Source organism: Neodiprion lecontei, chromosome 6, assembly GCF_021901455.1.
Source record: "Neodiprion lecontei isolate iyNeoLeco1 chromosome 6, iyNeoLeco1.1, whole genome shotgun sequence".
NCBI classification, from domain to species: domain Eukaryota; kingdom Metazoa; phylum Arthropoda; class Insecta; order Hymenoptera; family Diprionidae; genus Neodiprion; species Neodiprion lecontei.
In genome coordinates this window covers 830,268-855,703 of record NC_060265.1, presented here as the reverse complement: position 1 = coordinate 855,703, position 25,436 = coordinate 830,268, and the positions used below count along the sequence as shown (strand labels likewise).

General features: G+C 41.6%; 3 protein-coding genes across 9 annotated transcripts in view; 2 read left to right on the top strand and 1 right to left on the bottom strand.

The window, feature by feature from the left end:
• The window catches only part of LOC107217981 (periodic tryptophan protein 2 homolog), a 6,793-nt gene extending 3,562 nt beyond the window's left edge, over nucleotides 1-3,231 (top strand). For 2 of the 3 annotated variants that reach the window (XM_015655707.2, XM_046742958.1), the window contains exons 12-16: nucleotides 26-169; nucleotides 260-334; nucleotides 455-674; nucleotides 756-905; nucleotides 2,956-3,231. In XM_015655707.2, the coding sequence (XP_015511193.2) occupies nucleotides 26-169; nucleotides 260-334; nucleotides 455-674; nucleotides 756-903 (587 nt within the window). In that variant the 3' untranslated portion in view covers nucleotides 904-905; nucleotides 2,956-3,231. The remainder of the gene's footprint in view (nucleotides 1-25; nucleotides 170-259; nucleotides 335-454; nucleotides 675-755; nucleotides 906-2,955) is intronic. The other variant, XM_046742957.1, reaches the window with a different exon arrangement.
• LOC107217982 (glycine receptor subunit alpha-2) lies at nucleotides 865-8,427 on the bottom strand. 2 transcript variants are annotated; one of them, XM_046742962.1, is made up of 11 exons: nucleotides 8,273-8,427; nucleotides 6,224-6,305; nucleotides 5,875-6,024; nucleotides 5,605-5,678; nucleotides 5,431-5,530; nucleotides 5,184-5,338; nucleotides 4,901-5,056; nucleotides 4,623-4,763; nucleotides 3,223-3,452; nucleotides 2,972-3,112; nucleotides 865-1,799 (listed from the first exon to the last, which is right to left on the bottom strand). In XM_046742962.1, exons 2-11 carry the CDS (start codon nucleotides 6,271-6,273, stop codon nucleotides 1,542-1,544), a joined length of 1,455 nt encoding a protein of 484 aa, XP_046598918.1. In that variant the 5' UTR covers nucleotides 6,274-6,305; nucleotides 8,273-8,427; the 3' UTR covers nucleotides 865-1,541. The 2 variants fall into 2 exon arrangements, with proteins under 2 accessions (XP_046598918.1, XP_015511194.1); XM_015655708.2 differs by lacking the exon at nucleotides 5,875-6,024 and having other exon boundaries at nucleotides 8,273-8,426.
• On the top strand, nucleotides 4,645-25,436 carry LOC107217983 (elongation of very long chain fatty acids protein 4). Of its 4 annotated transcripts, none has more exons than XM_046742963.1 (7): nucleotides 4,645-4,782; nucleotides 22,796-22,877; nucleotides 23,002-23,189; nucleotides 23,278-23,358; nucleotides 23,444-23,615; nucleotides 23,963-24,240; nucleotides 24,333-25,436. In XM_046742963.1, exons 2-7 carry the CDS (start codon nucleotides 22,799-22,801, stop codon nucleotides 24,495-24,497), a joined length of 963 nt encoding a protein of 320 aa, XP_046598919.1. In that variant the 5' UTR covers nucleotides 4,645-4,782; nucleotides 22,796-22,798; the 3' UTR covers nucleotides 24,498-25,436. The 4 variants fall into 4 exon arrangements, with proteins under 4 accessions (XP_046598919.1, XP_015511196.1, XP_046598920.1 ...); XM_015655710.2 differs by lacking the exon at nucleotides 4,645-4,782 and adding an exon at nucleotides 15,578-15,914; XM_046742964.1 differs by lacking the exon at nucleotides 4,645-4,782 and adding an exon at nucleotides 21,739-21,758.

Genomic DNA, 25,436 nt, shown 5'->3' with positions numbered 1-25,436 from the left:
TTGAGCCTGAGAAATAATTTTCCAGGACAATCGTGGGCTGCGGCAACCACAGAGGGTCTCTTGATATATTCTTTGGACATGGGGCTAGTGTTCGATCCGTTTGAACTGGAGTTCGGTATAACGCCACAGACTGTTAAAGAGACCCTGTTCAAAAGAGAACATGCCAGAGGTTTGTATTTTTTTACAGAATCTACAGTGATTTCGTTTCTTCATTCTTAATTACCAAACTGGTATTTCTATATTCCTTATTTTACTACAGCGCTCATGATGGCCCTTAAGCTGAACGAAAAGCTATTAATCCAAGAAGTAATCGAGAATGTTCCATACCGGGACAGTGAGTAACTTTGATTCATATTTAAATCGTGATGTTCAATTACGTTGAATGGAATCCTGAGATTAAACGAGATTACGTTAATATCGGTGAATAATAAGTCTGCGATATTTTTTATTTCAGTTGAATTGACTATAACAAGCTTGCCTGATGTCTACGTAGAGAGGGTGTTGAAGTTTGTAGCTTCAGAGTTGGAAAATACAAGGCATATTCATTTTTACCTGATATGGATTAACGCGATACTAACAAGGCAGGGATCGAAAATAAATTCAACAGTACAAATGCCGGTGCTGTTAACACTGCAGAAAAACATGCAAAGAAAGTACGACGAGTTGAGTAAAATGTGAGTACAATTGCCCCGTCGTTATCCTTTATTTTTATTTCGATAAAAATTACGTGACATAAGCTGTTGAAACTATTTTAGCTGTGATTTCAACCAGTATACAATTAAGTATATTCAACGACTGGGAGAACACAAGGCAGCAAAAGAAAAGGCGAAGAGTGACGGAGAAGAGACAAGCGAAGACGAATTGCGGGAAGACACGCTAGTCGAGGAAATGGAAGTAGATTGATTGTGAGTACCGATTAGTTTTTAACAAACCTGACGATGAAGAATTCTTGTTAATATACGTTAACTTGAGGAAACCCATTGGGAACGTCTTTGTTTTTGTTATTGTATTGTTTTCAATTTATTTTACATAAAATATAACACGTCTCCGTGTCGATTTTTAACGTCGATATACGTACATAATTTTTACAATACAATCTAATATATTATGTGGTCATTATTTGCGCTCACGGTATGTCTGACATTGATTACGCTCTAATTTTAATGTTAATCTGGGGGTTTTTACTTCCCTCAGCGCTCGCTCAGGTTTACGAGGGAAGACTTTGTTGACAAGACAAGAATTTTCATTGCGCTGGCATTGAATGTTTAGCAATGAATATTATCCACATTTCGGTTCGAAGCTATAACACCCGAAACTACTACAGCTAATCTGATTTTCTAGTAAAAGTGAACGGTACATTTATAGACTGGATCCCAAAACGCGTCTTATCGATATACGTTCGTAGGAATTTGTGAATTTGTAAATCCTAGAAATGAATCTTTCGCCGTATTGAATGAAGAAACCAGAATAAGGAAAGTGAAACACGGTGAAGAAATAAATAAATAAATATAAATGACCTAAATTCGAAAAAGGTCAACATATTAAGACGCTTTTTTGAGGAGAAGTATTGGCCAGTAAAGCACGACAAATAGGAGAAATAGGGCCGGGAAAACAATGCGACTTTTACGATCGATGTGGTTCCATTGTGTTTTGCCAAAGGCAACACCCAGCTCATGATCAATCCATGATGTTTGCAAAAGACGCCGACTACCTGCGCGTTTTTGTCTCGGCTGAGGAGCGTACGCTGTTTCGCAGTCCCAGGCAGTCATGTAAGGTGTTTTCTCCATCGCTCCTACTTTCTGCAAAAGTCGTTGATCGGCTTTAGTTTTCATCGAAAATAGTCAAAAGAGAATTACATTCATTAGGAGTAAAAAAATTGCGCAATACAAGTCAACCGGTTAAATATATTAAAGCCTTCGGCATGAAGGATATTTGAAATCGTCGATCCCGTTTAGAAACGAATCTGTTATGATAGTTGCTGGGAAAAGTAAGATTACTGAAATGAGATCAGCAGGTCAAATCGCTTTGGCTTATTAATGTAATATTGTGAAAAGTAAACGTTTGCAGTAGCTGCAAAGAAATTTATCGTTGGGATATGCTTGCAAGTGATTCTCTCTCTCTCTCTCTCTCTCTCTAGCTCTCTTTCTGTACAGGTCACGGCTCTTATCGCCAGATAAGATGTATATTATCGTATTATATATCAAACCGCGATGTATCAGGTATGTTTGAAGAAGCCGTAAGATTGATAACGTCCGAGTATGAAATTGACAAATTTGGTCTAACATCGATAAAAAGAACGGAATGAACCGTGCCATCTACAATGCAGCTAAAAATCCCGCAGACGGGTTGAAATTTCGGAAAACAGTTTAAAAAATGACAATGATTTAAATTATTAAAGAATGCAAGTTGAGTAGAAGAAACGGGAAAAAAATCGCTTCGATCAAAAGCTTCTGAAACGAAAAGAAGAGAAAATTTTATTCGTGGTAGAACTGAAACGGGTATTAATCGGTACACTTTTTAGCACACAGGCATCAAGAATTACCTGCTCATTGCGTAAGCATGCTCGGTTACGCAACTTACTAATAGCCCGCAGACAAAGTATGTATACCTATGTACAATATATGTTATGAAACGACGAATGGCAGGTAGGATCAATCCGTCTTGATCTGTCCGGATGATTGAAAAGATTTGTGGTAAATTTTTTGCTTTTTGTTTTCGATCATTATCTTTACGTTCAGAGTGGCCAGTGGTTAGGGAATTCTGAAAATGTCACGGAATTGTGAAATACTGAAATAGTCAGGGAAAAATGTCAGGAGTTTTTGCGGAAAGTCAGGGAATCGTTTGGGATATTTTTTTATCGTACAAATACGTTTCACAATTTTTTTTAAGCTTTAGATAAATTTAAATTATGCTTTCACCTATTCGGTTAAGAAATATTAGACGAATATTTTACAGCAGAAATAAGACAAACCATCGGCAGTACGCGAGGAAGATTCGTCGCCTGGGTATCGATCTCAACTTGATAACGGAGATCGAGGACCTTGACGACCACGAATTCTCCGAGGGCGGCGAACACGAATACCATGCAACCGGCCATCCATAGATCTAGCGCCTGTGGGAGGAATTTTAAAACGGCATGTTTAATATGGAAAAAAAAAACAAAAAAAACTTCCACCATTCTAAATTGCAGATGAAAAATTTCTCGCCCGCGAATTTGCTCACCTTGACGTAGGCAACAGGCGGTATGTCGCTTTTGAGACCTGTGAACATGGTGACGAGGGTCAGCATGCTCGTAACGAGCAGAGCTACCCGGCCAGGAATCGCGTCCAATCCGAGCCAGAAGCTGAACCACGAAAGCATCACGACTAGCGTCGAAGGTGCGAAAGTCTGGATCAAGTGATGCCCGATCTGTCTTTCGAACCGGAAGTAAACTACCAGTCGCGAAAAATTACCTGATAACGAGGAATGGAAGAATTTCATCGGTCACCCTTGTCATGTTCGTTAATTATTATTTTACCTTTTTTTTTCTCGTTTCTCTTCTCGCGCTTTTTTTGTACGCGTAATACATACGAGATGTATTGTAATTGCATGCGTAAATATACGCGCGTATCCAACGATTGTACTAATTTTTTAGACAAACTTTGCAATGTGGTGACCCTGTTTAATAGCGCCGTGAGAATTGGGTTGTGTAATTCCAATGATAACTCGGTATCTAAATTCTTGCGAACCTCGGCTTGGAATAAGCCGGAATAAGTTGTAGAATAAGAAGCTATTTCTAGGTACGTGAAAGAATCGCGCTAGTGCTTTTGCTCTCGTTAAAAATACTCCATTTTCCGGGTTAATTCAAGTTCTCAAGTCAGTCCAGCTTGAAATAGATCTATATGGGAATAAAAAAGAGGAGAGAATCAAAACGCGGTCTCGTCGAGAGTTTAACTCCGTACGTCTTATCTCGAAAACGTGATAAGATATAACGAGGTACCTGTTCTAAATTATACAGATACATAGTCTCGTGGAAATGAAGATCTGTTGGCTTTACTATAAAAATAGAAATCTCACGTCGTGATGTTAGTTTCAAAATGTATAATATGAATCCCGAAATTTCTGACCACCATTGCTGTGTATGAAACACAAATTACGATCAAAGAAAAATCGATTGACTCTTTAATTTTGAAACGATTGAAAACGTTAAAAACTTCAGTCGCCTCGAGGATTATTTCCTATTTTTACGGAAATCTTACTTTTTATACGTTACCAATGTTCAGAAAAAAAAAATGACCAACTCTATTGGGTGTAGCTGTGGATTTGAACTTACATGAAACCAATTGTGTAATTTCTGAACATAAATTTCAATCTGTTGATGATATAACGGATTTGCGCAGGTCGTTAAACGCCCGAACTTAATTAACCTCGTGTCTTATCGTAATTGATGATTTTCATTTCAAATCAAATCTAATTTTCTTTTCTCGAATAAGTATTTTGCCGACACAGGATCGAGCCGGAGTTTGTAGAACGGAAAATAAATAATTGATTACAGTGATAATAAGTTCTTATGTTTTGCTTCGCGTTATTTTCAACTGCGTGTTCAAGTATCTTTCACAGAAATAGTCATTGAAATTTCTCACCATTTTTCTCCAGCATGTATCCGGTCGACTCTTCGAGCTGCAAAGGCTTGCCGATGTTGTACTGAAGCAGTTTCAGCTCAGGATTCACCTTGACTCCACCATCACCCCATCGTAGACGCAGTTTCTGATTATTGTAGGAAACTGAAAGTCCAGAGAAAAAGTAGGTACTTAAAGATCTGGGGAAAAGCTTAAATCGCAATGTTATCCGCGATCCGTTCAGCTCTGTAAAGAAAGTGTGCGAAAGCCTTGAAATCCACAATTGTGAAGAAATAACTCACAGCTCTCTATGTGGATTGGGCAAACTTGAATGTCCATTGGGTACAGTTGAAATTCCATTTGGCAAGCTATGATCGCGTGCATTCGAGCCGCGTAAATAACCGTCTTGTTCCTGTACAGCGTTACGGAAGAGAATTTATGCGTCAGTGTTGCAATTTCTGGAAGAAGAATCGAAATTATTTCGAAAAATAAAATCTTCCATATTCTTCGATTCATCTTCGATGTGCAAATATCCGTCATTTCTAAGGATCAAAACCACTTTTATTCAGACGTGTGAAAATTTACCGGCAACTTTTGAGTTCAAAAAGTAAGGATCCGGCTGCCAGAGGTTGTCGAAAAACTCTGGGGGCAGGGTGACGTAGTCGTCACCTTCCTCGAAAATGTCGTCGGGCATGTGAAGTCGCGATTCCGTCCAGCTTTGGCGAACGAACATGTCGACCCTTGAAAAATGAGGAAAATCTCAGTCTTTGAAAAGAAATAGTCACGGAAAAAAAAAAAAAACACCTTAAAATAGACAATTCACCAGACTAACCGGAAGTCCATGTCCTCGACGTTGATGGAATTTATGTCTACAACGTAAACGTTGAAGTCCACGATTACCGGGGTCCCTTTTTTCGACGGTGGTCTAATTTCTTTGCAACGAAAATATAGAATGAATCGTGGATTTCGTTACTCGAGTCAAGATCAACGTACTCAGGTTAATTACCTTTCACGTAATGCTCGGGTAGAACGACTCTGGGGCGTATGGAGTAGTTCTTCTTAGCATCCGCGTTGAACAAACTGCAAAATGAATAATTGTCCAATTTTTTTTTTCCCTTTCACGGTTCGAATGAGGACTTCTGGTCTGATTTCAAACATCGCGTACGGTTAAAGGAAAATGCTTCGTCATCCTATACAGTGAATGTACGAAAATTTAGACCGCCTTCGGATGCGCTGTATGGTCGTAAAAATTCGCGATGAAAATTTGCAAATTTACCTTGCACAGTCAAGTGATTTTGGCAGTGACGCAAGACACAAATAAAATAGTAAGTCACTCCGAAGGTTGGACTTCATCTTATCTTGCGGTTGATCGAAATGCTGCGAGATCCTAAGGTCGCATCCTCGCAACGAATTAGCGTCGATTAATCTATTGAGAGAGCAATTAAATGCAATCAACTTCTGACAAACATCGCAAAACTTATCGCCGCCGCAGCTGTTGGGCCGAAAAGCTAGATCCTGTATTATAATTATAGCGTCGCTTTTCGAACTTTCAATACAAAACAGTAACTCATACTCAACCTTTCCATCCTCATTTTCACATCTATTATTCTATAATTTCTACTCACAAAACGAAAACAACGAGTTGCGTGTAGTGTATGAACCGCAGCTGCATCATTATTTGCCGCCTGTACTCTTCATTCTGGTCGTCTGGAACAGATGTAACGGTTGTGCAAATGAAAAATAGTTTAAAGAGAGAAAAGCACAATGGGAAATGGGGACGAAGGACGAACTTGTACGGTACCCCGTTGGATATGTTCCGGGAGTGGGGTGGTGGTTTTTTTTTAAACCCACGGCCGTCCGTTTGCAGCTCGGTTAAGTGATAACGTCCCACAAGTGTCAGACTCCTGGCGGCAAGCAATTCGTGCTCATTTTACGCGAGCGCGTAACAACCGACAAGCGCATTGTGCTTTACGCAGCGTTGCTTCGATTTAGTTTTACAAACAATTAAGTATTTCTTTTTACCTTTGAGCTCGGTTGACGGCAAGACCTTGCGATCGGGAATTCCAGGCGCGTAAGGTTCTTGCCGGACAATTTATAGACAAAAATTAATTTCATTTCGGAATAGAAGAATAGAATAAAAGTTTGTAAAGTCGTTTGTTCGTTGCGGTTATCGAGATGGGGGATATATTCGTATTGGCAAATTGAAAATTTTCAGCGAAATTAATCGCTGCGATTTTAAGCTATCAAGACGGCAAAATCTTCTGATTTCTACTCGTAGGGGTTTTCATTCGGTTCCGACGAAACCGACATCGTTTTATGAAAAGAGGTGATTTTTACATCAAATTTTTGGCATAAAGTGTTTGAATTTTAGTAAAAACATTTAGAAACTTTGTGGAAAGCGACAGTTTTTTTTTAAGAACAATAGTCTTTCTTTCTATTGCGAGTACTTTGGACAATGAAGGACAAAATCATACTCGTAATTAAATTGGAATCCTGTAACGACGATCGAGAATTTTTTTTATTTCAGTGCGTGCGTCATAATCGTCAGTCAGTCATGATCGGGAAACTAAGACGAGCCTTCTTTTCTACATCTAATCTATATCAACGTTGCGAGAATGTTTGAGTTTCTCAGAAAATAATTACAACGTAACGGGATTTGTGTTTTTCGTATCTATCTAATTTCGCACGATCGAGAATAATGCAGGCGATGCTGAGAACGACTCGTGAAAATGACGAATTTTGTACAATAACTCTGTATACATATAGTATATAAGTCTATATAAGTAGCTTGATATCCTTCGTCTAAGAGCGTGACAGGTTATTTAATCAGCAGAGAGCTGCCGCTTGGCCTAATTGACTGATATACGGACTCCAGTATGGGAAAAAATAATAAAAATTGAACAATTGCCCGAATGATGAATCCAATTGTTAAATAAGACGTTCAGATCCCGTGGTTCTTCTAAAACAATTACCTGTAAAGTTCGCAAGCGTTTCAAGAACTGTGTTTTTCAACTTTCAATTAATTAGTTGAGTTACGAAGTGGCGATAGAGTTCGGAGAATTCAACATCCCGGCTAAAATAAACATATTAAATTACACATTCAACGTAAATTTGGAGCACACCGTGTATCCGCTAATTATGCTATCTAGGGATCTCATTAGTCGTATCGTTGCTCGCCTAGCGGCGAAAAGTCCTTCCTTGGAGCCTCGTAAACATCTCTCATTGCAGCCCTCTAGTTTACCTTTTTTTTCTCTTCGCCCCCCCCCCCCCCCCCCCCGACTTTTCGCGTATCCTCGTCTTCGGTGTCTCGCGTTACACGCACTTATTAATCGCAACGAACGTTCCTCATTCGAAATATTGATATTTTACTCGCGCGCTTTCAATCCTTCGAGAACACAACTTGAACAAAGTTTGGCTACGTGTTCCATTTTCATCAATTTTAATCAACTAATGTACAAAATCGAAAAATTTATCTCAGAGATTGGTTTTAAGTATCGGCGAAGTATCAGCGAAGTTTGTTAATTTGAAAACCGCGGAACGCGGAACGGCGGTAAGAAGTAAAAATTTCGATCCCACTGTTTAGTCTTATGAAAAACCGTTCAAGCGACACTGTTTTACACGTTTCACGAGGAAATTGATTTGGAAAAAAGTGGCAACGAGTATCTTTTACTTACCCCAAAGCTGGAGGCGAGGAGCGAAAGCCTTGAACGATGTAGAGCGGAGGAAAGACCGAAGAAACTCTCGTGACTCTGGTCATTCCTGGAGTTTGATTCTGCGCCGTTTTGTCTCGCGACGCCGGCGTCGCATCGTTCACGTCGATCCCCAAAGCAAAGATACTCCAGCAATTCCTATTTTTCCCATAATTGTTTCACGGGCAACTTCAAAGCAAACATTACGTACAGAATAAACCTTTGCACGCGATGCTTGGATACAGTTTATACGTAAAATAAATTAATCCCGAACTATACAAGGTTTTTGACAAATGCACGCGGTACTGTGCTTCTGCATTTCAGGCCAATGGAACCGCACAATTTACACTATTTTTGCGATAGCGGCATTTTTTAAACACAATACGAATCCAATTGATTCTGAGTGTAAATTAATTCAGGATATTCAAAAAGATGTATGCGAATGATTTTTATTTAAATATTCGTAGTCCGAGAAACAGCGTTTCTAAAAACATTAGTGCAGAAGATTAATTTTCTTACAATTGGTAGAAGATATTAATGTTACCTTAGATGTAACGCGAAGTTTTGAATACGAAGAAATTTCATTCCACGTAGATTCAGGTTGTTCGTTTTGGAGCGGTCTTGGCGTGATTTTGAAACACGTGGCAGGTGAGGTTTTCCACTGGATGAATAACTGAGTTAATTGAAGGGGATTGTCGCGATGTGTGGGGGCGGTTGGAATTGATCAGGCAGTTTGCAAACGGGCAGGAAAAACGGCACGCTTGCGAAAGTGACGCTTTTATCACGTGATCGTGTGCTTTCGTCAGTGAAACTTTGCAGACAACAATAATCATAATGATAATAGTGATAACAACAAGCTGTTGTGACGATGGGAAAGAAATCAGACATACCAACGACCAAGCAAAGGATTTTTATATGAATATCTCGAGTCATAGAAGAGTCAGAGGAACGTGGTAACGATGCAGTTTGCACTGTAAAAATGAATTGCAAAAATTCATAAATCTTGAAACATAAAGTTCACGGTTTTCTCTGTCAATGTGACGGCTCTTACCATCTTAGGGTGTTCGTTCACCTTTCGAATCGTTCTAGTGGAACCGAAGTCGGTATGTTATCCTTAAATGTTACATACATACACCGTTTATCGACCGCCGGATGTTATCCGTTAACTAATGAGATGCGTGGTCTGATCACTTTTTACACGTAAGTGAAATATTTAATAAACATGCGATAGAAATCTGATCACGAGAATTTTTCTCAATGATTTGGCCGGGAGAATCAGGACTAACTGACCACGAGTTTCCCATTATTCCAAGTTTACGCTACAGTTTTTTTCCCTTCGGAACAAAAACGCGACAACTTGGAAACAAGGGTGAATTTCATCTCTTTTCATTATGCAAGTGGGTGTGACAATTGCTTTTAAATAGCCCGACGTACAGTGCAAGATGTGTGAAAATAATCTGATGTAAATTGAAATTTGCGAAATAAATTATCCTGCAATCTATACCGTATCGATCTGAGGATATAAAATTTTTATCCGTGATTCTTGATTATTAATCACGTTGGTATGACTCCGTCTTTGGACTCTCTTGCTTAAAACAATTCACAGATCTGTTGCTTGCATTCCTTCGAAAATTATATCATTTGATCATACTGTCATTACGGCTGTGAGTTTCAATTTGATCGGAATTCAATGAATATATTTTTACTGTTTCGGAGTCAGTGATTTTACGGGAATTAAAGTCTGTCACGAATTTTTAATTAGTGTACTCTAGACGTAGGATGATTGAGAATTTATATTCTCGCGCAAAGAATGTTTTCTGTGTAGATTCTTTCCTAATCCGTAAATGAAAAATAAGTAAGAGACATCCGCTGGTCCTCGCCTCATGTCCGCACTTTCGCTGAAATGTAAAAGAAGGACAAGTCCGCGGTAAACGAGAGATGGGTAAAAATCAAGGTTATTCAAATACTGTATCCGGCTTTATATTAACACATTTGGATATGGCAGCGTAGGCACAGCAAGTTTCGTTGGAGAAAGTGCGTGTAGGAATTACTTGGAGGCTGTTTTTTCAGCGGTTAATTATACACAGGCGTATGGTGTTCGTGCTACGACGACCTTGCTGCGCAACTAACGGTACCAATATTAATTTTTTAACTTTTGAAAGCAAGTCCCTTCTTCTCTGTCCGTGTTCGGCTTAACGAAACGTTTGACCCAATAACGATTATGCCTATGTAGCCAGTTGAAATCCGCAGATTTCTCAGGTTTTCAACGTACCGAGGAATAAGATTCTATTCTCCAATTCTCGCTCTAGCAATTTTGTAGCCTAAACTTTTGAAATACGCGAAATGGACAATTGGGACGAAATTCAACCGAGAGGTCAATTAGTGTTGAGACGAAATGTGACCTGTAATTTAGCGACATTCTTTAATCTCCTGTTGCATAATGGTGGTGCACAGTTTACATATTCCAATACGGTGTATTGCATCATTGTTTGTAAGCGAAATTTGAAATAGGCAAATAGCCAAAACGTGTATGGTAAACTTACAGATGTGGCATCTTGACTTTGGCCATATATCGAAACAATGCCATTCCACATTCGGTTACTTAATAACATCCGCGATCTTTCTTATACTCTCACTTCAGAATCACATTAATTTACAATCATCCTTTTGTTTTCCAATCTTATCCATATAAATTAATTCAACATGCAGTTCACTCATATGCATGGCAAGATTTCTCTTAATGGATGCAAAAGAAAGTCCTTTCGACGCAGTGTGACATAATTAATAATTTATCGAGTGGAAAGTAAATTATCAGATGGATAAATAAAAAAATTTATCGCCTTTCGATTATGCACGCGATGTAAAGTTATCGCGCGTTTCGCACGTTGAAAACGTGTTCACTGAAACGTCATTCCCCCGGCAGCGAATTTTTTCAAAGCAAGTGTTTATTCGTTAAAGAGTCTCGACATTTTTCGCAAATGTACCGTTTTTGTTGGACATGAGTAAAAGAAGTTGCTTGTTTTTTCTTCTTTGTTCTGTAATAGCGTTTTTCGTAGGCAATATTCTGAACAACGGTATATAATCATCAAACCGAAGAAACTTTCGAAATACCGGGTTGAGAACGGACACGAGAACCCTCCTAAGGGATACCTAAGCAATTTCCGAGCGACCAAGTATGTGCGTTTCATGTCCAAAACCTTCGTTCTACACGTGACGCTCGAGCTGCCTTTTCTTTGATGAAGATGTGGGTTAAGTTGAAAATTAACGCAAAAGAAATTTCTCGCCTGTGGTCGTAACAACTGCACAGACTTACGAGTGTAGAAACGCGGTATTAATTGTACCAACAACAGCTGCGCAGTGCGGAATATTATACCTACTTCGTTAATCCCGACGAGCATATAAGAATCCAATTCATTCTCTAATTGTATTGGCCTCTCAACTTGACGCGCGTCACGGAATATAAATAATCTTGGTTTTATCACCGTCTAACAAACCTGACACACGATAGGCGACGAAACTTGCCCGTACGAAGATCAGACTCTTCGCGGTGACCCTTCTTAAAGTTAAGTGTTAAAAACAGAAAAAAATAAATCAGTTTAGAAAAACGTGGTCCTAACTCACGTTTCGGGTATGCTGGAAGTACAACAAAATTACAGATATTATTGGCTTTCAATTTCATATTTGGTTTTGTTTCGTCCCTCGGCTTTGAGATACCATAGAAAGTTCTTCAGCTATTCAGCAAGAGAATCGGCGACTTTTCGCCTCTCAAAATCATCCAGCGTCCGACGTGAGCCTACACGGTAGATTTTCCACTCAGGTTGCGAATGTTTTGCAAAAAAAAAGGCGGGTATTCCGAATCCGACAGTCCATCGATCATCATTAATCGAGGAAAACGTCTTTTCTCGTTGTTTTACAATACCGAAGTAGCGAAACGAATGGCGAAGCATTCGTCAAGCGTGAAACCGTGTCACCTGAAAAACGGAAGCTCGTAACTACTCGGACGCGATACAATGAGATGCACCTCGCGGTTGGAACGAGGAATACCAATGCCAGCTTCTTTCGCACGATGATTCTGCACCATTAGCATTCCCTCGCCGAGTCCGATTGCGAGTCGGAGAATTCGCAGCACAGGTTCCTCTGCTACTTCAATTTACGACGAGGCGAGCAAACTCGAAAATATTTTCACGGGCTGTTTACTGCAGCTCGCAGTGCAGGTACTGCACTTAATGCAATTAGCGAACGCCGTGAGCTTATCCGATCGTAACGCTACAAAGTAAGCGAGGCTTTCCTGGAATTTTCAAATCGTTACAACTTTCACGCCAGTGTCTGCAGTCAAAACGTATCCACACCTCCGTGCAAGACTGTTGGAATCGCGATGACACAGTTTCAAATTTGGTCTTTGAATACGCGCGGCTTTGCACCGTGGACTATCGGCGTCGGAAAACTTTGAAAAGTAGGTATTTGGTATTTAGTATTTGTTACACCAAAAAGATTTACACAATTATTACCGAATCGTGAAGTAAACCTCACAGAGGTAATCGATGTTACCTACTTGTTCGTGGTTTGGTACAGAAACTTGAAAAACTCCCTTCAAGTCCCGCGCACATTTCGATCCCAAGTTCTTCCAGCACCGATTGCGGCTGAGTCGAAACGACATCCATTTCTCCACAGAGCAATGAGCGTGTTTCTGCTAGTCTGAAAATCGGACATGTGTCACTCGGTGTTTCTCCAGTTGCGGCTCATTATCACCGTCTGCACGGCGTGAGCGATGACTCGAGAATTCCCATTACCAGTTGGGGCACAATTGTCTCGGGTTCCACGAGGAGCCCTGGAGGCGTGAATGTGGACCGTGGCAACCATTCGGATGCTGAGGAGGAGGAATCACGAACGGCTCAGGTATTACAGAGCCGAAGGCGCGATGTTCCATTAAGCATCTTTGAAACGAGGACCGGTAGCGAGTACATGCTGTACGGGACTTTTACGTCACTCGGTTCTAAAACCCGTAGCCTCAATCCCCGACCTCGATGAATTTTTCCGCCACCTAACCATCGGCCTCTTCAGGGCAAAAGAAACTCGCAAATCGCTGAATGTTTACAGTCGAGAAAGACACAGAGAGAAAAATAGTGGAAGAGAGACGTATGTCTCTGATTTTTTCCCCTTTCTCGCTCCCTGATCTCGATCAATTTCTCTTTGATGTTTCATCACGCGATGCGAATGATCGCGAGTTTCATTGATTCAATCATCTCGGCAGCTTTCAATTACACAAGCTTGCGAAATCGCGTTCCGCCCAGTTATCCTTCCCGCAGTGATCCTTGCATTTTTCAAAACCATGCATTCCGCGATGTACGAGAAAGCACGACGTCTAGCTCAGACTAGATCGCTTATTACTGAATTTACATACTCATACGCGTTAAGCCGCTACGATTTCTCGCCGGTATAGCCGTACGAAAGAGGAGGGGAAGTTTGATTGGCCGTGAAAGTGGTTGACCCCGACCTACCGCGTCAGAACATTAAAAGACCTCTAACAATTACTGTTATACTGCGACGCCCGTAATTATAATCATCCTGCATATGCCTGCATATGGTTATACGAGCACGTTTCTCCTTTTATCTTTACCAAATTTCTTCGATTTTGATCCTGCACTGATCATAGATCACAGATCACCCGTATTGTTTGTATCGATCTTGGCAGCTGTTTAGAAACCGATGTCTCTAGTCGTGTTCGTGATACCGGATCATTTATCTCCCTAAGCACTGGGTACATAATTGACCCAGAACTCGGACAACTCGTGTATTTTTATGGCAATAGTAAAATTCTTTGAGTACGGAATTAGCACCGTTATCCTGAAAATCGGTCAATTTCACCGATACTCAGAGAAAGAAGCTAACAGGACTCGGTTAAGAACAACTCTGGGAATCGTCAAGGATTTACCTACAAAGATTTTCGCGTCATGAATTCTCGATGCGTGCCACCAGCTGTAGTGAAGTGTTCTTTAGTTCAATACCTCCTGGTTAACAATGTATCTACTGTGTGAAGATATACCTATAATACCTATGCATAAATGTATGCCTACACTTATACGTAATGACAAATCCGCAGGCGAACCGACTCAGACTTTCAATGTCCTTCGAGAATGTAATTGGATCGTTATCGTGTGTAAATTGGCAGAAAAGCCTAATGCTTGTGTTATTACGATGATGGAAATTGTGTGTGAGTGAAAATTGTTCGGTACATGTTACACGTTTATACAAGACTCTGAAACGATTGCCAATTTACGTTTGAAATCAATTTGCCGCGTAAAGGTGGGCGCACCCGGAACTTCAAGTTACACTTTCAACCGACGGACGGAGAAACTGAAAAACCTGTCAACACTGAACAAGGTATTGCAGAATTTTTTTTACCCCGATAACAAGGATTATTTGCCAAGACAGATTAATTGATTAAGTAATCCAAATTGCCTTACACAAATTAAATTCTCCAATGGATTTAGAATTTGATACGGTTCTTTTTTTTCATTCTTTATTTTCCGCGCGATTTATCGTCATATCCGTATATATGTACGAAACTATACCACGGATGTTGAATCAACTTTCTCACAAACGGTGTGGGTATAAATATCAGTGAAGAATCACAAAGTGTATAAAATCACAATGATTAATTATCTCTAATCTCAGGAATAGCAAATACGGACTCATATCGTGCACAGGTGGTAAACAATTTGTTGTAGCCTCGATATATTGGTCCATTTACACCGAGTATAACTTTAATCATTTGCGTGTGAGAAAAAAGTGCAGATGTTATATTTCAGGTTTTATTTCATCCTCCATTTATGTAGGAAAAAGAAAATAATGTATTAAACCAAGAAAATACGGTTGCTCGTATATTTTTCGGAAAAATTTTTTTTGTTCACGCTCACTAGTTCGTATCGAGGATAAGAAAAAAGCAAAAAATAAAGAATCTGTAGAATACGGACTGAATCGTGAAACGAGTCTCACAACTTTTACCATCGCGGCGATAAGTTGATCTCGATTGGAGACATTGAGGTGACTATTCGCGGTGAGAGAGGAGAAATACAGCGTATTGCTTTTCGTAGAAGATTGTTGCGGGGAAATGGGGATAGATTAAAAAAAAATAAAAAGCATTTTCCACCGCGGTTGGATCGTCGGCGATGCTGCAGGCGTTTCTTTCCAACCAGTAAGCGGATATGGATGTATCAACTGACTCTTGGCGGTTTTGACGCAGAGTGGCGCTCGACTCTGGCAAGGGTGAACACGGAGTGGCGAGGGGCTGTATTGATTTCAGTGATGGCTACCGCCGTTCGCTAACACACCCTCCTGTGCCTGATACTGCCGAAAGATCGGCTCTGCGTGGTATTTAGTAGTGAAATAAAAGCGAATCGAGCCGATGAGAAAAGTACAAAAGTTACGATTAATCAAAATATGGAAGTGAAATAACGAAGACCTGCCGTCTGGGAAGAAATCGCGCAACTGCATCCGGCTATTACTCAAAACTCGCCGATTACCATACTGGGTGCACTAGTCCCAGCCGGCGAAGAACCGGATCTCCTGGTTCTCATTCCGATTCTTTTTCCACGCACATACGGCAACCGGATACTTCGATCAAGAGGTTAGTGAATTGAAATTGTGATTGTTGTATAATTTTTCGGAAACGAAACATATATATATATATATATACGGTATTCCTTGCGATTTGCGTCGAGGCGGATTAATCAGTTTCTCTTCAGTTTTATATGCCTTGTGACATGACCCAAAGACACATTCGAGTTGTTCAAGATCGTGTTCGTGCAGAAATTACTCATAGCATTTTAGGATCCCGCAGATATTTATTGCACGCTGCAGCCATCGCTAATTATCACTATCATGCGTACCGTATAAAGAATCTTTACGACGACTTTCTCTTCCGCAGACGAAAAACATTCACTTCGTATGAATAAAATTACTCTCTTCCATCATCTGATTTTTTTTTCATTTAATATTACAACTGCATCGGTCGTTGTAATAATTCACACCAAAGCGTGCTGCACAGTGCGTCTGGAGGTTGCCGGATAGTTACTGAAACAAAATGTAAGATGTGCGATTGAATTGAAAAAAAGTATTTTAGCCGTAATCAATCGTCTTCCGAGATTCATCCCACGCATCGACGTCCGTAACGGGAAGAGTTGTGGAGCGAGTTTCGACCTCGTCGAGAGCGAAGCAAACCGGAAAAACCGTGGCATCGGTGAAATGCAGGATAGCTGTCGACCGGGTGCAGAGGGTGAAGCTGCATCCGAGGAAGAAGACGGGTTTCTCGGCGTCGAGGATCACGGTGGCGGAATCGAGAAACCCGCCCAACTTTCACCGTTCCCTATCTCGCGGTATTTTTACACGTGTTTACACGCGTGTCTGGACTTTGCGAAAAAAGGGCAAATGAGAGCGAAAAAATTAAGAGCAAAGAAAAAAAAACTACCATACATGGGAATATAAAAAGTGGGGGCCACAATTATAAAAACGAGACTTAGATTACTGTGTCATCAAAATTTCATTGTAAATTGTCGGTGCGATTGCTGTTCTTTCACACTTTCCCGAGTCGGTGTGATGGAATATATTTATATCCTTTGGGGGTGGTCGCGTATCGTTTCGCGGCACCTAGGTACTGACCGCAAAATTTCCGACTTGTACAGCCTTCGGGAAATTTCACGTTGCGTTGTAAAAATTTCTCCTCGAGCAATGATTGTTGTTTGCGGCTAATCGACTCAGCCGTTTGAATACCTACTCAAGCTTCGTCGAGGAATTCTTTCCTTTCGATACATCGTCGAGTGAACTCAACGTCGATTTGTCACTTTCCAATTTATTAGGCAACGTGTTGTACCGCAAAAATATCTATTCGGGCTAGTTTCCGAGGGTAATTACAATTCTGTTTACACAACATTATCCGGCACGCGATCAAAACTCTATAAACGCAACGAAACGCTCCAATTTAAAATACCGGCCGTTGCAACGCGACGTTCATACTCTTCGAACGACTTAATCAAGATAAGTACCGCATGGGCGGAAACTTATCGATGGTCAATCGTTTCCACGATCGGTATTCCCGTTTACGATACGCGATTTATAGATTATACACATAGATTCATCGCAGCGGCTTCGGTTTAAGTTGCAGGCTGGTAAGAAACCGGTAATCCACATGCGGTGCAGCGGTAAATGCGATCCGGTTCTGCTGGTTGTAAAGGAAAAAGGAAAGGAAAAAAATTACGATACGGTATGGAGACAGTGCAGTGCAGCATCACGGCTACTCGCACCGGTGGAGAAACGCGCGTCGGTTCAATTAGCCTAGCTTAACTTGAATTATATTCCATGCTGAATGTATTGATAACCGCGTTGTCGGCGAGATCATTACCAAGCGATTCATACGTCGATCTATTCGTCATTCCCGCACCTCGCCAATCAACTTTGCAGATCTGAAATCATCGTTCACCCGGGAATTTTAGAATTCGCTCAAACATCTTTTCTGCGGGTGCAAAGTTCTAAAGCACCTGTTGAACACAGCTTCTCAAACTTGACGTGAATGCTCACTGCAAATATTGGCGTGCATTGAACATGTTTCAAGAGGTCTGTTTGCGGACATCTCTCAAGTTGTTTTTTTTTTTTTTTCGTTTTACTCCACTCTCTCCCACGCAAGAGCCATTGCCTATATTGCGCGAACGTATTCCTCGTTGGAAATGCAATGTGCGGCGAGATCGATTCTCGTAATAAGAGGATGAAGAGACGCATGTCGGGCGGCGGCAGCAGCCCCTCATCGTGAAAGTTAACTAGAGAAAGAAGTTAATTTCAGTTAAAGGAAAGATGGGTGTACGTTTAATATAAGGCGGGCAATGCGATCGAGTCCGTCGTGCGTTTCCCTCTCTTTCTTTTCCTCCGATTTACTCCTCCTTTCTAGATCCGTCAAGGAACGCCATGTGTTTTCGAAGGCGAGAGTTTCTCGCGATCAAAATATCATGTGTAAAACTTCTTCGCCACTGTTTCTTATTCCTCAACCCATTAATTGGCGGTGTTTAAGAAAGCTGCAAGCATCCACCGTTTCTTTAGTTCTTATTTTCACTCTCTCGATTCCATACAGTTCAACAAACGTAAACTGCGTTAATTCTCCGGCATGGCAGTACTTTCGATTTGAGCACGTACATAAAACAGGTTCGATTTCGTTTATGTCTTTCTCATCGGTACGTGACACTGGGATTTTCCGTTGTTTTTTACGTGCTTAGCTCGCAGTTAAGGAGGAGCGAAATCATCTGGCATTATTATCTTTTTTCTAATCACGGAAAAAAGGCGAAACGTGAAAGTGCGAGTTCGTGTGAGAGGAGGTACCCACTCGGGCGGGTGTGAGCCTCGTGCCGTTTCCGGAGTGAACAGATGTGCGCCCATGTAAAGACGCGCTTGTATCACGCGTCGTAAAATTCTTGACCCACCTTTTTCCAAGTACCTGTACGTAAAGAAGCAATATCCGCAGAGTTTCAAATATTTAATACACACAAATATTATATATACCCATATTATCTTTGGTTAACCTATTGGACCGGCATACATGCTAATGCTCATGTAACACTTCCGCGTCTATAATACGAAGATATCAGCTGTGTTACAGCAAAAACTGCAGGCGTGAAGTTTTGCGTTGAAAGAATAAGAAGAAGAAGAAGAAGAAAAAGAAGAACGTGTCTCGTTTTGCATAACAATAATTTACCGATGGAACGGTAAACAGAGGATGAAGAAAAGGGCGCGCCGAGCTGAATCGCTGAAATTAAAACTGGGACGTTAGATCTTCACGTTTACTTTTTTCCAATCACTCTTAACGCTTGACGGATCGAAGAATCTGTATCTATTCCCGTTTGCCGCAGTCGAAGGTGAAAATTTTTCCGCTTCTTGCCCAGTTCTCGCATTATCGCTCAACGACGCGATGCTACTGACGTTGTTTCGAACATTATTAACGTTGCGTGTGCGTAAAGCTTGTCATACTTAATTGTTAGTCGCACGTTTCAGAATCGTATCATCTGATTAGCAGACGATTTCTAGTGGAAAAAAAACTTTCGTTGTAAGATGCGATTTTCAGTCAACGATCTCCAAATTCATACTCGGTCAGGATATAGGTAAAAAAAATAAAATAAATGAATAATAACGCGACTTACTCTGCTTCAAGTGATTCCAAATCAATAGGATGAGATTTACAGCTAGAGGTAGTTGTCTACTTTCGTAGTGCCGATACAATATGTGTCAAACGTGCGTGAAGCCCATACACCAGCAAAAGTTTAACCGAATGATTTATCGTCATCGCGACCTAAGACACAACGCAATTGTCACAGTTAATATACGGCACCGTATGTTCCGTTCCGTACCGTAAATGCAGTTAAAACTGCTGGCTAACAATATTGCTATCGGACAGTGCATTGCGAATTGTCGAGAATCCGGTAAACTACAATAAAATTATTTTATCCCTCGATGAGTTGGCATTTTTATTCACTTTATGCGAATCTCTTGCAGCAGCTTGTAGAATTTACCTCGAGGTAAGAGAGGTGAACGCATAAAAATGTGATAATCCAGACCGGCTTTCAAATAAGGTCCTACCGAATCTTTGTCGAGATCGTAATTAATGTCATGGCATGCCATGGCGTACCACCTTTCAAGCCGTCTGTGAACAATCTTGGAACCGTTTCATTCAACGTGGAGATAGATACGTATCATGCCTCGCATCGTGCGTACAAAGACAAGACCAATTCGCGGGATTAACATGACTGTGAAACATTTTTACGGTTTCCGGGGAAACCTGGCGCATTTGAGAAGTAGAGACGTAAGGCATAACGATGTAGCGAGATCTCCGGAAAATCCAACGGCTGAAGGTTTTTCACAAGTTTGTTGAACACACATCGATATGACTTGTAAATTAACTTGAAGAATATCTTTGTCATGCGTGGATATGATGACAATATTATCCCGTCTACGTCGTTGGCACTTCTTCCTGGTACGAAAATTAACTTCTATTTGGAAACCGTGCAAAGTTTCAATATTCGCATATCGCGTCACCGCATATGACGTGAATTTCTTCGCAGAAATTAGTGTACTTGACAGTACCTGCTGTACGTTCGAAATAGAATACTTAGCAACTGATCAATGTGGAAATTGAAGCTGTAAGCTTTTTGGATCACGATTATTCGCCGTCAGTAATGACGAACGAAATACGAGCGACTCGGTTCTAAGCGGACTTGCTGTGCACGCGGTGAAAAAAAATTTCACTTGCTTCACACCCGGAAGAGAGTACAAAGCCCGCGGGCAATCTACTGTCTCTCGGTGATGTAGCGTGTTGCAGGTGTGCCTTAGGAACAGCCACCATCATCCGATGATCAGCTCGAAGTTTCTCTCCGGCGGTCAAAGTTATCATCCTTGAAGATATTGGTCAAACCTTTGTCAAAGATTACGAATTGTTTGTCCATTCGCTTTGCCTCGCCTTGATCGGCTTCCAATTTTTACAACTCCACTCTGCGATCGCGTTGACGGATAAGTTCGTTGCTTTCTAGTCCGATCGATCGGAGCACGCGTCCTTTGGCTCTGCAAAGCCAAGGTGATGGACGAGGTGCGGATAATAGGACGGGGTCTTCGAGTGCGCTTTCCCCGGCCTGTGGTGTCTTCGCAGAGAGCATAGGCGACCTTTGGTCGAGACCTTTTCGGCGAGAGAATCTCCGTCTGAATGCACCGAGCAGCACGCCTTACCCAGTAACCTAGCTTCATCCTGTTCCATCGTAGGCGGTTCAATCCCATCAGAAACCCCGTGCTCGGCGCGTAGATAGTTGCGGTGATTACCCGAGGTACGAGAGGTTCGAATAATACACTCGAGCCCGATACCCATCTACCGACGGCGTTGTACGTAGTACACGCTCAGCCGTTGGCCCGTCGGTGGATCGGATGAGCCTAGAAATCTCGCAGTTGCGGTTTAGGAATTTCCAAATCGAGTCATCGTGGCAATTCTTGCCATAGTTGACCGACCTTGGAAATTTCCTCGGTGTTTGCGCGAGACGACAGTGTGATCAGCGGGATCAGGTTTACACGTGAGCTAAACAAGATGACAAGAACCAAGTCGGTCGCGGAAAATACTGTCGATTAGCTGCTGACCAAAATTCCACTACGCAAAGAGACTTCGCTGTTTGGGTCGGCGTTGAAAAGAATTTGATTGAATTCATGAGATGTGGGTAGTTGGAACCACGGCTGCGAGGTCCATGTTGGCATTGAACGGTGGGGCAGAACGTGTAGTGTATTTCCCGTGACAGTAACCTAGTCCTTGGCGTGGGGACCGGGCCGAGTGGAGGAGGGTGGTGGAGGGTAGGGGAAATCGGTTGGAGCCTTCTTTAGCCCCCGCTCGTGGGAGACGGGGACTGATACTTGCGGATATGAACGAGTCCCGTCTCCGCTAGTCCATCCCCACAGCATTTCTGTAGGTTTTGACCCCGTTAAACCGTTCCCTTTGGTACCTCTCCCCCGGTGTCGGGCCAAAGTTATAAAGCAGACCGAAGAGACGCCGAGATCCGCTGCCACTTTGGCGCTCGACGTTCGCGTTGTCGTTGTAAATTGCCATGAGCCAGCTTTGACGTGCCACGATAGTTTTGTGTTTTATTTTTAATACTAGATTTCGGGATACTGGTAAGCGGTGCGAACTGTCACACGCGGTAAGAATTCCTCAAAAATATTCACATTTATATACAAGTTTCATTCGCGCAGTTGCAGTTTAACTTGTTTCTACGTTACGTCGCGTAGAAAGTTGTCCCCGAGAATGGTTTGTTCCATACAGTGAAACGTTCTGCTTTTTTTTTCTTGCTTTTTCCGATCCCGGTGACTCTTACTTACATTTTGTTGTCATTCCAATAAAAGAAGTTCGGCTGTTTCACCGTCTTCTCTTTCAGTGATCACTCTTTCTCCTTCTCTCTTTCTACCTGTTTCCTTGTGAACGCCCGTAAGTAGACTGAATCCTATATCAACTTTCAATTACCCGTTAGAGATCGCGAATGCAGTTATCCGAGATTTTATCGGATAAACATATCATTTGATACACCTTGAAGCATGTCTTGCGGTCAGTCGGACGGGAAATTGTATCGCGTTAGGAGTTTCTTTGAACAGGAATCAAACGAGGATCAAACATCGTCTGCAGCTTTGTGGGATTGGGGATTAATTCGCGGTTACTCGCTTTGTTTCATTCTCTTATTCGTATAGTTGAAAAAGTGAAAATAACGACGTCAGTTTCGTTACCAAAATCCCAAGGTGCATGTATGTGCATATACATAGTAAATCGCATCTCCGTTCTTTTGAAATACCTTCTCGGGCAACATGCGATTTCAACTTTCTCCGTGCGCTGTAATTATCTGCATACCCGGATTCGCGTATAAGTAAAAGTGCATAATCAGAAGGAGCATTTCGCTGTTCTGTCGGAAATTTTAGTTTCGATCTTTAATTGTGGTCTCTCTTTATCTGTTTCAGGCAATGGCAGGCCTGCTGAACACGACAACGAATTTATTTCACGATGCTTACGACTACTATCTGTGGACGCTTTCGCTGGCAGGTAAGATAATAAGAAATCTTTTGATAATAAAAAATCCTGTTCACCATCGGCGATCCAATGGAATCGATCGATCAGCAAACCAATGATCGGCGCATTGTATCGATTATAATTTTCCTTGACGTAGATGATAGAACGAGAGGATGGATGCTGGTCGATTCGCCAGCGCCGACGCTGCTCTACACCTTGTTGTACCTCGGAATAGTTTGGGCCGGACCAAAGATCATGCGGAGAAGACGAGCCTTCAAGCTCACCTGGGCCCTCGTCCCCTACAACTTGGCAATGGCCTGCCTCAACGCTTACATCGCCATAGAAGTGCGTAACTAGGACCAAAACCCTCCTCGATTTAATTAACACTTGCAACAGCGTCTGTAATCTACGTCGTTTCACTTTTTTGTTGTAGTTATTCGTAGCCTCGACCAGGTTGCGGTACAGTTACGTGTGCCAGCCGATTAGACACATCACTAGGCCAGATGAACTTCAGGTAAGAACAAGTTTATTGCTAAGAGACAAATCTTTCCACGGATCAATGCAATTCTTATAATAAAATCTTCAATGTGCGAATACAGATTGCGAACGCGGTTTGGTGGTACTACTTCAGCAAGCTACTCGAGTTCTGCGACACGTTCTTCTTTATTCTTAGAAAGAAGGATAACCAGCTTAGCTTCCTTCATGTTTATCATCATTCCACCATGTTCTCCTTGTGGTGGATTGGCATCAAGTGGGTGCCGAGCGGGTCCAGTAAGTACATCCTCCATTTTCAACCGTGCGCCGTGGATGAGACTAAAGTTGACGGATTGACAAACGGGACTTGCTTTCACCATTTTTTTCTGACTTCTTGTACCTGTCACCAAAACAAATCGTCGTAGTGGGTTACCGCTCAGTTCGTTTAATGTCTAACCAGTAGAATACTCACCGAGTTCTCTGTCTTTTCTTTCTCCTTTCTACCGACGCCAAGGATGTTTAGGACTTTCAAACAGACTGCAACAAGTACTTTTTTTTTTTGTTTTCATTTTAAACAAATTATAGTGCGCCAGTGAAATCCAAATAACTTGGTGTAATCATAAGTACCGTCACGGTTTCCTCAGCATTCCTTCCGGCAATGGTGAACAGCTTCATTCACGTCCTGATGTATTCCTATTACGGACTTGCCGCCCTCGGTCCGTCGGTAGCGAAATTTTTGTGGTGGAAGAAGTACCTGACGATTCTGCAGTTGATTCAGTTTACGGCAGCCCTGGTTCTCGGTATAAATGGGATTCGTTCGGGGTGCGATTTCCCGTTGTGGATGCAGTACGCTTTGGTATTGTACATGGTCTCGTTCATAGTGCTCTTTGGGAACTTCTACGCGAAGGCCTACATAGCCAAGGTGAATACGTTAACGAAAATAATAATTAGTTGTTACAGGAAGTTAACGTTGAATGGCCAATAAATTTACTCCTTTATAATTGTCTTCCCCAGGGCAAACGAGCCTATGCTGCTAAAATGGCGGCCAACGGTAAAGCGGTGCAGGCCAAATTAGCCGCGGAAGCTTCGATGTCTGCGGAGAGCATAGCAAACGGTAAATTGCAGAGGAACGGGTACAGCAACGGTTACGCAAATGGTACGACGAAAAAACTACAATGAGTGGAAGGCAGGACACGCTGTAAGGACAAAGCCTCTTAATCCATTGACGCGAACAGCCCGATATAGGAATGAAGTAGCGAAAATCAGCAGAAGACAGCAACTAGTCGGTTCTGGGCCTGGAAATTTTCTGGCTGGTGCAGAAGGATGGACTGTTGATGCACAGTGGAGAACGAGGCGCTTTAGTCTAAGGACGATAAAGTTTAGCTGCGGCTTACCACTAAGACGGCTAGGCGGCTGCTGGCTTCCGGCGTGACTTTTCACAAGCCGAGAGACGCGGCTATCTTTTAGTTAGTATTTGTACAGAAACTATGAAACCTCTTTTTATATAATATGACATACCTACTTTAATATGAAACGTCTGCAGCATGGCTGTGAAACGGTCGCAATTAGCAAATAGTTATATGTTATTTGGGCGATTGAAAGGTTTTCGCCGAGTGCGGGACGACGAGTAACACATTCCTTCAAGTACCCAACATCCGCTTTCCTTCACCTGGATGACTCTCATGCAGGAAAACAGACACGAACAGGTTCCGTAAACGCATATACTACGGTGTGCGTGAAAAATGCGTTTATAATTCCGCGTAGAGCAATTATTATACAAAAACATCACCTTCGCACAACTGTAATTGGTAAAACCAGTTCGTGCTTAAGAACCGTAGGTGAAAAGAGTCGTGGTTGCATTGTTTAGTTTTAAAATGTCGTAAGGTATTCTTGGTCAACTACAACGATGATGATGACAATGATACTTTATTTATTCAAGTCTTCATTGCATTATTACTTCTGATAAAAGCTATACGATTACATGAGGTGATTACATGTGGATAAAAGAAAAATGTTGTTATATTATGTTTGAAAAAAAACTACTGTGAAATTGTAACAATTATTATTACCATTGTTATGAAAATACGTCATTGCCGAGCAGTGCTCGAAAATTGATAA